An 18,667-nucleotide genomic window follows, 5' to 3' on the forward strand; every position below is an offset into this window, starting at 1 on the left:
TGGGGTCAGTAAAGTTTGAAGATTATAAGCAGGGGTTAATATCAGTTTTGTTGTAGAAGACAGAGGTGTATTCATTCAACTTAAATGCATAGCTGCATAATGAATAGTAAATAAAGGAATAGTACTTGTTGCATTAATGATGCCACGGGGAATACTGTACGTGAAGAATAATGTCTCCAGTTGAGAGAAAACTTAAAACACAGGTCACACGTATTGTCTGCAATATTATACAAGCTGAACCAATCAGATCCAGATCACCTCATTAGTATGCATAAATCTCGCATATAATGGTATCTGTCATGTTTTAAATAAATTAAACAAAACATGATTTAAAGTGGGTGAAAGATTTAGTCTCCATATTGGTAACAAGATCCAATCAGATGCAAGTTTATCTCATTAGTACTACCCCATGACCGCAAAAGCATAAGCCTATATTCCATTTTTAATCAAGTGAGAAAATGAAAAAAAATGCGATAAGTTCTACTAGTCTTTTAGCATAATTTTTTTGTACAAGACGATTTTCTGAAAAGATCATCTTAACTGAAACAAAGCACAATCCAAAAATACATTTAACAGAAAAGTTAGATTAGGACAAATAGCTTGCAAAATTTGGTTGGGAGATTTGACTTTACAAGAGCAATGCTTTTCAATGAGGATACCAAATTTTGCATTGCCGCACATATTAACGACTTTTTGTATCCCAATATGGACCCAAAGCTTGGGTCACTATATGAGTAGTTTTCATTCGTTTGCATGAGAACTTTTGTATACACTTCCAAATCTAGGAATTTTCACTAAATCTGAAAACTGTTCTGCTACTGTAAACACGAGATTATGCTTGGCTATAAAGCTAGCAAGCAGCATCTTATCATCTATTATCTTTATCCATATTTAATGAAGTTTCCGTGAACAATGATTTCAGTGATGGCATATTTATTGCTGCATTTAATATGCTGTATGATACATAATGTCATTCTTGCCACCACAGTAGATTTTAAAATTAGCTTTACTGGAAGGGCTGGATTAAATATATTCATATCCTTTGAACCTGATTACAAGTATTTAATTCCTGTCAGTCTCTCATTTAATTTCATATGATATTGAGATTGCTAAGCATTTGGCATTTTAGACATATTGATAAACTTTAAACAATGAAAGCCAAATTTACAATGCTTTATGCTTTAGTCTATAATCAATGTAATCCTTTCAGAATCACTTCCACCCCCACATAGTATACCAAAGCGAATTTCTACCTCAAATTTCAATTTTACACTTACAAACATCCCATAACACCAAAACTCATTTGAAACTTGGAAATACATTTTAGCTGCTAATTATGGACACATGCTGCAACAGAATAGTTAAGGTTAACAAAGGTACTGCAACAAGGACCTAAAAAATGTCAGAAAGGCCCACAAGATAAACAAAACAACACTTGACATGCATGCATACACATATCAAAACCGACAGGAAACTAATTAGAAGTCCTTGCACCATACAAAAGATCCAACTTTCAAGGCTAATTACATGTATTAATAAATAAAATGCTTGTAGGTAAGCCATTTGAGAAAGAATTCATCTGCTGATTATAAAACTGCAACAGATGCTTTACATTTGTCGACATGATCAACATAATATTGTTTGTTTTTCCAAATAAATATCAGGGCAGACAACCCTCACAGTTTTGGCGTGAATGTCATGACTCTCGATAGCGATTCATGGAATTATCCCGCATGAAAAATGTCACGAATTCACGAATTCTCAATCCGTTTAAATCAGGAATAAAATAGCTATATCCTATTAAGCGCTAGTAAAAATAGAGACAGTAATTACTGATGCCAATAACAGCTCCGCATTGCTTGCTAGTAGTGATGTTAGTAGAACTATACTACCGTTTACCCTGTAGCAAGCTTTATAAAGTATATAATCTATATTTAGAACATAAGTATTACAAAAGCTCATGAAGAAGAGGGGGGCCCAACTGATTTTTTAAAACAAATGCCACATGTACATAGAGGTAGCAACTGTAATTGTTTTACAACAAACAATAAATGAAGACTGTTTTTTCGAGTGTATTATTTTATAGAGATATTGAAAGATTAGCATATATCGTGATTTGCTTGAGTTTATATTTTGCTGCACATGCGCCAACACCACTAATCGTTAATCGTTCGACGTCCCATCTTCAATTTTGTCATTAAGCTACACTACAGTTAAAATGTTTTCACCTCCAATCGAAAAGGTATGTATTCCACAAAGCGTGAAGCATAGATTGTAGTACACGAAAAATTGGCCTTGCATTCAGCCATCGATGTACATTATGCTTTTCACACAGTAGCATGCCGCGAATTTTGTAATTTGGAATGTACACATGGGATTGTATCGTTGCTTACAATTTACCTGTCATATATATGTATATATTACATGTACTATATAATAATACATACGTGGGCATATGGATGATCAATTTGAAAAGCACACTGCTAGCAAAAAGCATACACATATTGGGAAAATTAGGAGCACCCTCAGCGGATTTTAGCTCTGGAACAACCTGCTCAAGTGCTGCAAGCTACCAATGCTAAAGCATTGTTTGTGAATTTTCGTGTTGAATATAATCTGCCTTTCTCAGCTGCAGAATCAGCAACAATGAAAGTAAAAGAGTATTTCCTATTATTCAGAACAAAAGATAAATTTTAGTGCCTCCTTAGGTGCTGAAAATTTGCAACAATTATAGCTGCCAAGATTTAAAGCAAACAAGAAGCCTGAACTGTTTTGAAAACAAATGTATCATAGCCCAGTTGAGGAAGCCTGCCATTGCATGAAATTATGATAAATAGCGTGAAGTTTATGTAGATCAGTACACATGCATTTGGATGCAAATAAATTTGTACATGTAATCAATGTAAATAATGTTTTATTTTTATTTTGGGATATTCATATAATCCTGTACTGATCACCAAAGTTGACGACGCTAGTGTCATGCTTTAAACTTTCTCTAATTGTGTTCACAATTCAGTAATTTTTATCCCTCTTTTCACTGATTGCGAGTCTGGTGGGTTGGCAGCTCTGTCGGGGCTTTATTAACCAGGCATATGGTCATGCTACATATGCAAATTGCTGACCAAAACTGACAGAGCAGCATTCTAAAATTCTAGTTCAATCAAGTCATTTTCAATAGAGAAAATCATTACATACATGTATTTAAGTAGGTAAAACTGTCGTTTGTCTTCAGTTTTATGTCAAGATGTCATAACAGTCAGCAATGCATCTCAGGATTGAACAGGATAAATTTAGTCTGATCAATGAATATCAATCTGTACTAAAACAATGAAGAAACCAGGGAAAGACGTAACATAGGAACATCTATTGTGCAGTGATACATGTGAGAAACTAAAACCATTTGTAATCAGCAGGGCTTAGAAACACTGGTGCTTTAAAGACATAATTATTACAAATTTCCCAGTGGCATAAGTGGACAATTGCCAATGATTACACCGATATTCATTAAATGGATAAACAATGTAAATAGAGTCAGCAGAGTGACGAATCTTTATGTTCTCTGACATGTTATATCACAATGACCCGATACACGTCTGATTCACATGACTTAAAAATTCCTACAACATAATCATCCTCTATTTTATTTATAGTTATCATTTACATTCCTTAATGCACATATTTACTAGTACATACTAGTAAAAGCACGAGACCATAATTCAAAAGATTTTAATAACCACTCTACTGTGGAAAAAAGAAAAGAAAAAGAGACAGAATTTTGCAAAATATACTTTCAGTATCATATGACATTCAGTATTATTGCAGTCTCTGCAGTGAAAAGAATGACAACAATAGACCTCAAACATTGTACAACAAAACTGCATTCATACTTGACTGATGTGAAACAATATTGCACACGTTTTGATAACTATCCCATGCACGAACGAGCATGGCCATATCAGGTCAAGTGTTTGGGGGTGGAGGTCCACAATTTCAAAAGGGCCAAAACTTTCCTCATTAATGCACCAAACGCAAAAGTCTATGTGTCTATTTTATTCAAAGGATGCATGATACCCAATAAATGTGTGCAAAATAGGCAATTTGAACTTGAGATTTGTATGATTGAAAGGGAATAATGCCATCCATTTTTTTTACTTCAAAAATATGTATCTTGTGATGAATGAAACAACAAATATATCCCCTTCGGAATAACAATTTAGCCCAATCAATTAATTAGCCAGTCCTTTGCAGTACATGTGTCTAGTTAAAATTGAACAAGCCTGTATATTCAGCCTCGTGACTGCATCATTACATGATTTGTCCGTTCAGAATTTGTTCATTTTTTTGTTGATTTTCTTTCAGTGTGTAAACATTAGAAGATTACATTTCAAGATAAATTTACAATGTTTAAGAAAAGATCAATACGGTGTGCTTCTTGTCAAGCCAGTGCATACGTTCGTTCAGATTTATTTCAGTCGTGTAAAAGGGAAAATATAAGTCAATTAATCTTTGCTAAATGTACAGAATAGAAAATACCTTTTTCTTTTTATTTTTTTATTGTCCCAATTTATTTGACATATATTAAGATCGCCTGATTCTTAATTTGATATCTGATTGTAAATAGCGCATGGCATTACAGTCTTTCTGTGGGTGGTTATCATTTATTGACTATTCAAATATCAATCAGTAAAACATCTGTTGTTAATGATTGCACCATAGTATGATGGGCATCTGTCAAGTGGAACATGCCAGGTCATTTGTGTGATAGCAATACACCTTTCCCAAGCTGAATTTGACATCATCTTCTGATGCTAACATCTTATTACAGCGCATACAAAGGTCACTGTCTTGATGTTTGCTGAACATCCACTGAAGTCTTTATTAGGGAGAGAACATTTAAGCATCAACAAGAGGGGAGTAAATGCATGAACACTATTGTGTTATTCTGACATGCGGTATAAAAAGGACACTATGCCATTCCTTGCTGTACATGAAACAAAATTATGTTGTGATGAATGAACGAAAACAATACATAGTCAGAAATAATAATTTAGCCCCATTAAAATTAAATGGAAAGTCCCTTACTGAACACGTGCATTCAGAATTGAACTAGCTGATAGTTGTGCAATATATGTTCAATCTTGCAACTCGGCTATTACCGATTAAGAACTATGCACGTGGTTAGCATTTAAGTACAAATTTATTGTTTTCTAATTGTGTTTGTGTTTTTAAATAAAAGCTGCTGCTATCTGGAATTTATTTATCCATGCTACAAAGGATTACTTTCCATAACAATAGGAAAAATAGATGTATAATGTACAAGAAAAGCTCAACTAGCTGATCCTCTTGCCAAGTTAGCATGAAAGTTGTTTAAATGTATGAAGTATGCAAGACATATAAAAATAAATACTACTAACAAGTTATCTAAATAGAATCAAAATAATGATCGATCAGTGCTGTAATGGTATTTAACTGTTAATCATTCATGAAATCTTGGTCTTTGCATTGGTTGGTTTTCATTGATTAGCTGTTCCAATGTCAGTCAATAATGTCGATGAACTACTCTATGGTGAATATGCCGTCAGCGTTCCAGCCAAGGAACAGTGATGATTTAGTATTTTATTGATCCATTGTGGAGCATTATGTGTGGGGTTCCTAAACTTTAAGGACGTTGTACTGTACCAGGTGTTTGCGATAAAAGACAAAAAAATAGAAAAGATTTAAACGGATAGCTTGCAATATCTTGGCAACAATGCCAATGCATCAGCGAAGATATGTATATGCAACGGTTATAATACAAATGTTGGTAGCTTTGATGGAGGCTTAATGAACAATATATCTTTATTATTCATAACAAAATAGATCACTTATGCTGCTAACAGTTAAACAGATTGTCTAGAATAGTCTACTGTTAAATCTAACTTTCCATGAATTCTTTATGGTTTGGTTGAATTTGCTGCCTGATTCAAGATTGTCTGATTTTGGAAATTATTCTGACATATGTGGTCATTTTCAACATTTGCCATGAAAAAGCGTATAGGCAATATAGCCACATCATTTTATGCCGCGTCTATTACAATACAGCTAAATATATTCATACAGTTAGGCATGAAATAACACTTGTTACTTTTTCATTTAATACGCATTTGGAAGTAAAGCAATTGCCCTTATGGGTGGAACAAAAATAACAAACGATATAGCTTGCTGACATGAATGCTTCACTTAAATGTAATTGGTACATCATTTTAAGTTGCTCATACTCTGCATAAGAAATTAAATGTAAGGCTGTACAAGTACAGTATAAATGAATGTAACATTAATTCATGCTTCACCTACATTTTTGTTTTATAAGTACAAGTCATTTACATGAGCGATAAGCCTTTATCAGATGAGCATAGGTGCATGGGCATTGTCATTTTCTGCTCAACAGTTTGCTGTGAGACAGGGTCAAGTTCAAGGCCTAATGCAAAATATCACTATCAACTGTATATATGATACTATGATTTTTTTCTCAATAAAAACTTAAATCCAGATTAACTGACTAAACTGACTTCTATATTCAAAACATGTTTTTAAATTTAACAAAATTGAATGACCTAAATATCTACGGTCCACAAAGACCATTCTGGATGTTCGAGCAGCACTATTGTCATTTAGGACCAACTAGACCATGGGATAAAAGTGTGTGCAAAGTTTCATGGCAATCCTTCAAGTAGGTACGAGGAGTGGTAGCACCAGACTTGTGCCAATGGACATCATTATCGTAACATAAGCTCTTCTGGTCTATGGCAAGACTTATTTCATTGTATTTGTTTTTAAAGTGTGCTATCTGTCTAAGATATTTGAATAAAATTGATATTGAATGAACACCTGCCGTACATTTGATAATGGTTCAAGAATTATCCAAACATGTTAAAATTAGGGAGTGTTTTCTATAAATGCCAGATGGTATAACTATGTTTACTAATGATTTAGTTTTTCTGAAATATTTATGCCTTCAGTTTTGACCAATAGGAAGTGTGTACTCGATGTAGAAAAGACAGCGTGAATCCCGATTATTTCCAAGAATTTCAGCATACAATAATAAAGCAATTTCAACATAAAATAAATAATCAAAATCTCTACTTGATTACAAATGAGTCTTGGACACTGATCAGACTCTTTGATACTCTGTGGAAATCTGTAAAGTTGCATGCATCAAAGAGGGAAAGAGAAAGATAATGAATTGATTAACTTACTGCTGTTTGTTGTCTGATCAGAAACTGAAAATATAAAAAAGTAATTCATATTTGTATGCAATACAAATATTTGCTTACAATGTCTGTTGTGAACATAGAACAAACATTTAACGGCATGCATTAATATTAGCGTTGTTCAATAGTTCTGTTCATGAATGAATTAGTTGAGCATGATGTGGGGACAGGGAAAATCATAATGATAAAGTAACCTTTCCTTCAAGTCTGTTAACATCTCTATCTCTCTTTTTATTTGCATTCCTTTCCAGCCATATATTGGGGCCCTGATTGGTCTAAATCATTATCCGTTACGGACCACTGCCAACTCTCCCCTGTCTGCCTGGGTTTGTGTCTTGGGTTCGGCCAATGTGGGTATGTGAGAAAGCTTGCCAGTAGAGCTTCTGGTGGGTCAGTTGTTCTTTCCTGGGTTTTCCTGGGTTCTTCCTCCACCATTTATGATGGCCGCCATGTATAGCCTATCTTGTCCTGATGAATGGCATTAAACCCTACAACAACAACAGCCATTGATTATTTCTTATTTATGGCTGGGTATTTTTCATGCAAATTTAAAGACTTTGTCTAGTGAGCTTTGTTCTTTTTTCATCATTTGTCAGGTACTCGCTTATACGGCACAAAATGTCATCTATTCATTCACCTACCATCAATGTGGCAAACAATATGTAGGTGACACTTAATGGGAACTCCAAGGGAAATATAAGAACACTTGAGGATTATCCATAACCACAGAGATTCCCCAGTGTATAAACATTTTTTCCAATCTGACCAAAATATAAACTGTGTTCTGTATATGATACTAGAAATTATCTTACTTTGTCTACAGCTCTCTAGTAAAACCATTGATCGAAAAGATAGAGAATTATTTTGTGAACACCAATTATGTTTTCTACAGCCATTAGGAATCATCATCTCTGTTTAAATAGGAGTCCAGGCATTTTTAACTTGATTTATTATTCTTCCTTCCATGAAAACTTGGACCTTCTGACTCTACAGTCAAATTGCTGGAATTTTAAACTCTTTTGAGGAAAATCTTTAATCTGTTCACTGCATTTTCTTTTCATTGATTACATTATGAACCGTAATGAAACTGCCCTGCTACATATCAACATGGATTACCGATGTATGTTTTGTTGTGCTTCATCAATTAAACATCACCAATCATTGGCAAACACAAGTCTGGCAGTCCTATCTTTAGCATTAAAAATGCAATATGTAAAGAATTCTACAATATAGAAAACAGTGGTTGTATATTTTTCTTTAATTATGTTTTATCCATGGTTTTAGCCAAATCTCAGCTGCAAGACAGACAAAGGTTTCATATGACACCTGTAGTAAAGGTCACACAAGTCATGTAGACATTCAACCCCTACTATTACAGTAACGGTTGTCATTTTATAGAATTTGATTCAACATACCTGTAGGTGGCAAGCATTCACTTCATTTGGATTCTTATACATCCACTTTCTTTAGAAAGGTCATTACTTAGATGCCCCGACACGTGCATATAGCACAATCAATGTTCAAGTACATATACATTTTTGGACCGAATGAACCTAAAGGTGTGATTCAGTACAATCCGAGCTGTATGTTGTGCACTGTGATGTCACAATGAAAGCTAAGCATACTGAAAAACAATTTCAAACTACCCAATATTGTGATGATTCCACTGGAAGTATCGTTTCCACATCCATTCAGTCGTCATATTCCTTAATCAGTAAATATGTTGTTGTTTTTTTTACTTAAAGTTTTTTTTTCTTTGGCAGGTTTAATAATTATGTCTAGATGAGACAAGAGTAACTACGCATCAGTCGATCTTTAACTATTTGAGAATAATACCCATACCCACAAGATAAAAAAAGCATAATACAGTTACCATTGAATAGTCTTTGCAGACCAGACATTTGGCATCAATTACAGAAAGCAACCTTTCTATTTACATCACTGAAATCTGCATACACCAGAGAATCACCCCATTTAGCATTGCTGCGACAACTATTGCAATAAATGAAGAGTACCTGAATGTCATTCATTCGATAGAAACATCAACTGTACTTCCAGTGTTAAGTATGGTCTGTGAACATGGATTTTCATAAAAGGCTGCGGTACATACATCCTTAATGAACTTTTAAGAAGACTGTCATCCAATGATGTGATCAGAAATTTGAAAGGAAATCAAATGATACATCTGGATCAACAAAACAAAGAAAATGTTTTCACCAAAATGATGAACGTTGAGTAGAAATTGCCATACTGCAAACGTTGCATCATTACAATTGGTTAAAAGACCACTATAAATAAGTTTTGTTATTAAACACTGTGTGAAAATGTATAGCAAATTGTACATATAAATATATGGTTTGATGCCACCACCTAAACTAGTGTTGTTGGTCACTCAGGTCGTCAGAGGCCACGCAACCAAAATGCATGCTTACCACAAACTTGAGACACGCTTGCGATGAACTAATTGAAGTTGCACAAGATAGAAAGGGTGCTCGCAAAAGTTTGCAAAAGGAATATTTCAAGTCTGCAAGCTTGCTGCAAACTTGATAGCTTGCAGCAAGCTCGCAAAATTTAATATTCAAGCTTGCAACGTTGTCCAAGTCTGCAATCTTGCAAAATCTAAACTTCATGCTTGCAGAAGGAACATTTCCAAGCCGACAAGCCTGGACAATCTAAAATTCAAGCTTGCAAAATGATTTTTTCCCGTTAAGTCTGCAAGACTGCAAAATCTAAAATTCTACATAAGCTTGCACGCAAGATTGCAGTATAATATAATCAGTCATGAAAGTTGAAAGTTGGCAGCTAGATATAGCTTCTGCATGATATCATGCAGTACATGTTGATATGTTGGATATACCTTTTGACTGTATATCATGTGCAGTAAGCAACAACTCAAATTTAAATGTTATTTTGTTTTTAATTCATTGCATCTGATCATGCACTCTAGTGAATTATATGTATATATATTTTCAATTCTTGCAAAAATGTTAAACAATTGTACTTAACTGCTACATACATACATACAATGTTTTATTCCAACATTTCTCTATCTGAACTTAAATATGAACATTGTTAATATATATTTCAAATTAAACTGATTTCTTGCCCTTGTTTAATATAAAATTTAATTTATTTCTACAAATATCTTTTTCCAATTTAATGATACATCTTCTTTACAATATCAGCCAGGTTAGATAAACAATTGAGCTTTTTGCATATAAAAAAAATTATCTAAGTGATTGTACACTGAACTGGCTAATATGTCAGTGAATGACATGGATTATAGTGATACAATAACTATTGGTTTTCTTAATCGTTTTATGTTCCTAAAAATACAAATATTTCAATCCACAGGTAAAACAGTTTTAAACTATACAAAAACTTGTCGTTACAAATTCACATAACCAGTATATTATCAAAGTCATCCCATACAATGTTTACTATCGAACTAGTTAAATCACTTTCCATAGTATTATGTCTGAGTATGATACAGTTCTTATCTTTTGAAACAAATAATTAAGGAAAACCAGACCAACTATGTGTTCAAGAGGTATTGCTACAAAATGATCAGACAATTTCCCAGTATGAATGTGAATCAAACATGCATGAACCAATGTGGTTTCATCACCAAATGCACATTGTTCATCTTTTGTGAACGTATTTACAATTGAAGGAGTGCATCTGCATCTCATTCATCAAGCAGCAGCACAGTGGATAAACTTTAACGTAGAACATATATGGAAGACTGAATAAAGAATTCCATTTAGTAAAATTCACTAAAGTATATAGTAATTGCTGATTGCATAGTTATTTACAGACTAACTTAATACATCAAGATACTTGTAAATGCTATTTACCGACTGCACCATGAAATATAGTTTTAGGAACTCTTGTAACATTTACTTCAGGATTTAAGTTTTTGAAAGAATATTATATATTTGTTTCAATGACGATCTGCTGCCAGAAGAAGAAAAAAATAATTGACAGTTATTTACTTTTTAAATAAAAATTTTAAAACATGTACAATATTTGTTTTTCTTTGAGAGAGAGATGTATCCCTTTTTGCCAACATTCGTTAACAAATTGAGCTTTGTGAATTTTGTTCTTTAAAAAGAAATGAAATCAAACCATGGAAGAGGAAATGTGGTTTTCCGCGACAGAGATTCGGTATCGAGTCATTAAAGGCGGCTGCCTCCCCTATTTATGGTCAACAGACTGGTTTCCAAACTCTAAATATACACACATCATATTTGAGTCGCAAGAACACAAAACAATCATTGTAGCCTCACGTTAAAAAACTAGGTGCAATTTTCAAGTTGATCTGTCACAATTTAACACGTTAATTCTGTACATTTCACTTCCCGCTGAAGGAATATTTGTGCAACAACTGATCCTATAACCCGATATTCTAAAGTCACGGAGTTATCATGTTGGCGAGTACATTCAAGAGTGTGTTATTTTGCCAGTTTTTGGGGACTGTAGATTGGCGGTAGCGTTCTGTTTCTCTTTTACGATTTAAATACGTCAAAAAATTCCTTTGTAATGCTGCTTCAGCCAGTGATTGAGACGAGGACTATGATGATCATTATTATGTATTGCAGTGCTTGCCAAACTGCAGTAATCGATGCAGTGCTGTAAGTTATCGACAATAGGGTTATGGTACTATCAAATTAAACGCACCATTGTGAATCTCTTTTCCGTTAATCTTCGAGTCTTTTTTCCTCTCGGATATCAAATTCAACAACTGTTCAGAGGTTGTTACATTTAATTTTTTATATTCTCAAGGAAGATATCAGTTATTTTATTTAAAAATGTCTTAAGGTATCTAATCAGTTTCATCATATTTCTTTTGTTGTTGTTGTTTAAAGCTCTTAAGTGTCATTTGTTTGACATGTGCCTTTCAAAATGGATGGTAAAACTAAAATGTAGGAGCTCATTAAAAGAATAAGATTTACTGATATTTTTCGGACTGGAAAAATGATTTTGGAACTACAAATGAAATGATAATGCCAACGAGGGAAATACTCCGGATGTTTGCCTGGGTTACATAGTACATGTTGCAGTAATCCATTTCAGTGGATGATACCTGAATCACACCAGAAGTAGAGGAGGATGCATCATTTTATTCTGAGGGTTTGTTTAGAAGAGGTTATTCAGAGCAATTCAAATGGAAAACATTCTTGTTTTCACCTAATAGTTCATCATTTTGAAGATAAGAGAGGGAACCTAATCATTTGACACCAGCCTTACCCAAATGGATTTATTAATGGAAGTAAATTTGTATAACATTTCTAAAGCCATACGGAACAAAAGTATAAAAGTTTTCTCACAGGGATTCATATTCTGTTATATTTTAATCTGATCAAATATGAAATGATTTGGTGACTTCATTCTTTTCTTTCATTGTGACAGCAGGATCTCATGCTAATTATTGTTCACCATATATTAACATTTTCATTTTAATATTTAATATTACATACTTTTCGCACATCATGGGCTAGACAAATGGAAGCATGTGACCATGCATATAATAATTTGATCGATGCCATATCAGTTCTTCTGATGCAGCTAGCTAGGTCAGCTTTGTCCGCAAGCTTGTAATTAGTAAGCTTGCGCAAGCTTGATGCAAGCTTACATGACAAGCTTGCGCAAGCTTGCCAAAAGCAAGTTTATCTATCACAAATTTCCCTATTATTAGCTTGTGCAAGCAAGTAATAGTGAAGCTTGCAATTAGGCAGGCTTGCAGTGGTTTCAAATATATGTTTGCCGCAAGCTTGCATAACAAGCTTGCAGGAAGTCTGCTGCAACTTTAAAAATGAGCTTACGATTCGGTATGGGCACGGATGAATATGATCTCAGAAGAGAATCTCTGCTTCCATGGACGCATCTCGCAACAGGATCTTCAATGTATCAAAGCAGTATCCTTATGGAGATGAAGAAGCTCTGCTGATGTTTCCATAGACATGGATAAGGCATTTTTACTTGTATTGGCCACTATCACCAGAAAGCTCTTAAGGGCAGTTGATTGCAGGTGGTCTGATAAAGATAAATGTATGGCAACCTAGCTTTCAACTCATAGGCCTCAAGTGCCTTACCTCAAAGATAGGCATATAATTTCAAAGAAACACTCCTTAGTGATACTTCAGCATCGGAAGTCGGATGTTTCAAGGCCAGGCAGGACTGTGAACTCTACACCTAGAAGCAGAGATCAATGCTATCAGGGTTTTGTGGGGTTGGGAAAGCCAATTCCAAATGCTGCCTAATAACTCCTGGTCCATGCAGGACCATTGAGAATGGTCTTGACAATGGTAAAATGTGGAGGCTGCGCCAGTTAGTCTTCCCAGACTGGAGAGAACATTTGTATTCATTGAGTATGAAGGCTTGGGAAAAATATGTTGGAAGACGATGATAAACTTTATTAACCACTTTGCTGAAAGACAACATTTCTTCCTCGGCCAATTCCTAGGATAACATTTAGGAAGATGAAGATGCGGGAAGTGAAGGGTATCACTTCAGGCTGCTTTGCATCAAACACATGAGAGTCTAAATGGACTGACGAAATGTCTTTGTCTTGCTTTCACCCAAGTGAGGCAAGACGTTTTGGCACAGTGTCACTACTTTGGTGAGGATCTGGAGTAAAGGGAACTTCATCCTCTAACTTCTCATGTGGAGGAAGGGTACTGTCCTAATAACATATTTGTCAGGAGAGCGAGAACACCTCTTGACCTTCCTATGTTGTCTGGAAAATAGTGACCCGCTTTCAATGTTCACTTTGTAACTAGGTGATATAGGTCTGTATATCTAAATATCAACCTCACTATTTGGAGGGCATGGGTCAAACGTCCACAGCTGCATGAAACGAAATGAACAATCACTTCCCTTCATTGATTGACCCAACATCCCACTGGATTTAGGTTGGATAATAGGGTGGGATACCCATCCAATCTCCTAACTAGGTATGGTGCCTGAACACAGACTCACAGGCCCTAGCAGAATTCAATAGAAGGTGGGGTGGGTTCAACATATCACTCTCCTTGTACTGAGTAGGCTCTAATGACTGTTAACTAGTACTCACAGACCAGTGACCCGTGGTTGGTGGCCAGTCACTTGACACTGACTAGTCAGGCAACTCTTATCTGTAGGAAACCCCTTTCTCAGACTTACAGACTTAGATCTTAACTCTCTTCTTTCTTAAATATCGATTCAGTCCTATTGTCACTAACAGGCTTGTGGTTCTAATCAGGTGCTGTCCCTGACTCATTTGGTTGGGGAGGGTGATTCATTATCAGGTCTGTAACAACAGAGAGGGTGCCTAACTTCACCCATGGCTCATTTTATTTTTCGTAAATACAAATAATTCAATTATATTCTTGGAAAAAACCATTAGCCTGGAATTATATTGAATTCAAATAAGGAAACCTTGGATAATATTACTGTGATTCAACAAAAGACTAAGAGGAGACCATTACAGTTCAGGACACTGATGTATTAGTACATTAGACACCATAGGCCACAAAAGGCACATATACACCTTCACCATTCGACATTATTTATTCACATCTTTATTCAAAAGGACCTGCAATATTAATTCTAGGATAAATTGGGATTTAAGTCTCAAGTCTATTAGTTCGTTCACATAAACCATGGCATATAATAACCCCACAAACAAACAATTCAAATGAAATATAATATCACAACACTAGGTTCTATTACAATTGTTGTATGATGTTTCTTTTTATAATTAATACATATCACAATATGTTTTTCTGGGAAAATGTCTGCGTTTTTGGAAGGATGGCAGAATATTCAGCTAATGCTTGGATTCTGAATAATTATCAAGGATATGAACTAGAATTATATCAGTGGTCTGTACTGTCATAATTAACAAATCAAATGTATTTCTCTTTTAGTGAAGAAAGAAACTGCTCTAATTCATAAATTTCTTACAAAAAGTATTATTCACAAAGTAAATTCCATGCCTGGAGATTATTTTTCAAACAATTTAATTTGACCTAAATGAAACGGGTCCGCCAGACTTATGTTGAATTACACTGAAAAATGCACTTCAAAATGTAAACTTTAAAACAGCTGTCAGGGCCATATTTTGTGCAAAAAAATGCATGTAATTTCTTCAGTATCTGTTGATTTGATGATGACCACTACTCTGTTCTGGCAGCTCAAAAGTACAGAAAATATCTGCATTTTAGGTGGTTTAGGGATATGTATCCTGCCTTACAAATGTTTTTGGTTAATGCGCGTGTTTTCACGAAGCTGGCACCATTGTGATGAAAAGGTTTCACAAATGTGGCTTACATTGATGATAGTTTGTTAGGGATTCTTGTGAACAGCGTAAGAAGACGTTCAGGAAACATCTTATACACTTAATATAATGGGATAAGCTAATTACCCTGAACGATTTGTGTTTGAACCCACTCCAAAAAGAACATGTGGGATTATTGCTGGCCTCTGCCAAATTGACTGTAAGACTAACTTGAGATAATGCAGGCAGTCCAGTTGCTATATGTTGTGAGATATTGCCGAAACATAATATTGCTATGCACGAAGTGATCTAACTTGTGAATACGTTAGCTGCTTATGAACCAGGTGTAGAGTATGCACCTTTGTATTATATATATTTAGAACATTATATAGATAAACATTTACAGATGTACCAGGTTGATTTTGATGCCTATTTATCACATTTGGGCAATATAAATGTATATGTTGTGGATGTTTAATGTTCATTCTAATTATAAACCAGTCTCACATGGAAACCAAACGTTGTTTTGAACAGTGAAAGCTCACTTGTTGAATTGGGGGGGGGGGAGGGCGGAAGCTAGGGGTGAAACGTATTCATCGATCTATATGGATAAATTTGCTGTAACGATACACATATCAATACAAGAGATGGATAATCATACAAAACGATCTTTGCCACGAGCATATTATTTTAGTTTTCAGCAGTCATGAATTATTAGTTTGTCTTGTTATTCTTAAATATTGAATTCATCGGAAACATCATTTTGCAGTCATTGGCAGTAACTTTCATTAGTAAAAACGAAAAAAAGACTATTGAGATGCTAACTCATTGTCTGCAAATTACACAATTAAACAAGACATACCAAAGTCGCATTTTGATTCGAATTTTATGAACCTGTTAGTGATTGAGGGATCATATGAGATGGAATTATTCAAGTGATCATTCTTTAGTGCATGATCAACCTTGATGCCTTTGAGAACAACACTAGGGTGGAATATGCTTGAAGATAATTAATGTGCATATAGGTGGGCATGTGATCCCTCAGGCTGTTACAGATTCTTAAAATCCCAATCAAATGCGACTTTGGTAAGTCTTGTTTTATTGTGAAATGTTATTTCCACTGTAAGGGCCTAGGGATCCCAAGAGCTTTCAGAGTTTATGCATGCAAGCCGAACAATGAAAAAATAAAGTAAAATGTATATTTGTAATACTAGTTAAAACTATAAAGAACAATATATAAGCATCTAAGATTGAATAGATTCAAAGTTTTTAATTTTTTTTTATATATAGCTGGGATTTCAAAATACAGGTTTATGAAAGAACTTGCGGAAAGTACAATAATTACTCCATCTTAATAATAGTATGCAAAGACAGTTTCATTTTGGCTGCAGTAGTGCTTGATGCAGCTCTAGTGTTGTGGGCCCTAAAATGGATGTATCAATCATTGCCTCCTTCATAACATTCTTGATCAATCTAGCTATGGTGCTTTTAGCAACAGCTCTAAACGGAGGTTGTTTGGTTATCACTAATTTTGTCTCATTTCCCCGAAGGGAAAGTTCTACTGATGTATTCTTGTAAGGTTTCAACTATATATAGTATTTTATCATGCTACGCAGAAAAAGTCATTTGTGATAGATGTTGCCTAGGTTTACTTCAAAAGGTCCCTAATTCTGACAACTATATCAGAACACATAGTAATATCGTCAATATGTATGACATGCAAAGTTTGGCACCTCTGGCCACTAAGTAAGACAAACATGATCACTAGTTTCTAAGTCACTTGTTTCAAAGAAATGTTCCCCAAGGGAAACTATTTTGCCTGACACTGAAGCACAGTTCTCACATCCCAGGTTGTGCCATATCTTGGCAAACATGGCCTAGGTAGAAAAACACTCTCCAAAATCCTTTTGTTATGAGCACATCATTACCTTAGTCCTACGTCAACATTACTACTCAATTAAACTAAACTAGATATAGCAGATCTGGCAGTGTTGATGGAGGTGTGTCATAAACCAGAGTCAAACAGCTCTGTCAGAAAGCCAGGACCAAATTTACAGGTGGATGAAGGGGAACAATATGTTTCCTAAATGAAACGTGCAATCCTTTCTGGAGATTTGTCCAATATTATTCCCTTGTAGATTCTCTCCATGAGTCGAATATGACACTGGCAGCTTGTCATGATATGCCTTTACGGAACAAGGCTTTCCTGGTAAGCGAAACACAGCTAGCAGGGTTTTCCGCAGCTGATGTTCCTTGAGTGGATCCTGAGGCAAGGTCAGCAGGAAGCGATTCTGTGAAAGAATGTCCGATTGCTGAACAATTTGTCACAAAAGGCATGAAAACCAGGATTTTGTTGTCCACAACTGTGCTACAAGAACCAATTCTGCACAGTCCTCTACTATCTTCTGAAGAACACGTTCCACCAGGCTGACAGGTTGGACGTGGGAACATATATAACATTAGGTCTGACCACGTCACAGAGAAAGCATCAATGGACAATGCATGTGGGTTTGGTCTATATCGTACGTATTTGTGAATTTGATGATTCATTCTAGAGGTAAACATATCAATATTAAACTGTCAAAATATTGCATGAATATTTATTACAGATTGCTTTGTTTAACATCCACTCTGTATCGTCATTGAAATTCCAAGATAAATGATCTGCCTGTATGTACACTATTCCTCTCAGGAAGATGGCACGCACTCAATCAAATCTGTCTTTATATACACCAAAACCATATTTTACGGGCCATTTCATATATTATTCTCTTCTTATCTCTAGGTTTGTTAATGTAGGCAACAGTTACACTATTATCAATGACGATAATAAAGTGTAAGTCATATTTGTATCCACAGAGAGACTTTACTGTCAGGAAGCTGGCCTGCAATTCTAAAACATTTATGTGGCTCATTTTCTCAATGCTACTCCATCAACCACCAGTTCTATTATGTAAGATTCATACCCTGACAGCATACCTGTTTTTGTTCTTTACATATCAAACTATGCCATAATACTAATTCCAGGGCACAATGTGACAATCAAATTAAGTTTAAAAACCATTTATGTCATGCTTGAACAATCCCGATTTGTAAACAGTTGCCTCGGTGGTTGCATTGTGGTTATTGCTTGTTCCAGATCAGGTTAAATAATAAC

General features: G+C 34.9%; 1 protein-coding gene across 3 annotated transcripts in view; it reads right to left on the bottom strand.

Moving 5' to 3' along the window:
- Nucleotides 1–18,667, bottom strand: part of LOC149782379 (uncharacterized) — a 225,994-nt gene that overhangs the window by 89,968 nt on the left and 117,359 nt on the right. For all 3 annotated transcript variants that reach the window (XM_089933774.1, XM_089933773.1, XM_089933772.1), the window contains exon 6: nucleotides 7,236–7,259. In XM_089933774.1, coding sequence (XP_089789900.1) covers nucleotides 7,236–7,259 — 24 coding nt within the window. The remainder of the gene's footprint in view (nucleotides 1–7,235; nucleotides 7,260–18,667) is intronic.

This window comes from Sinohyriopsis cumingii, chromosome 15 (genome assembly GCF_028554795.1).
Source record: "Sinohyriopsis cumingii isolate HCF-2022 chromosome 15, ASM2855479v2, whole genome shotgun sequence".
Taxonomy (NCBI): domain Eukaryota; kingdom Metazoa; phylum Mollusca; class Bivalvia; order Unionida; family Unionidae; genus Sinohyriopsis; species Sinohyriopsis cumingii.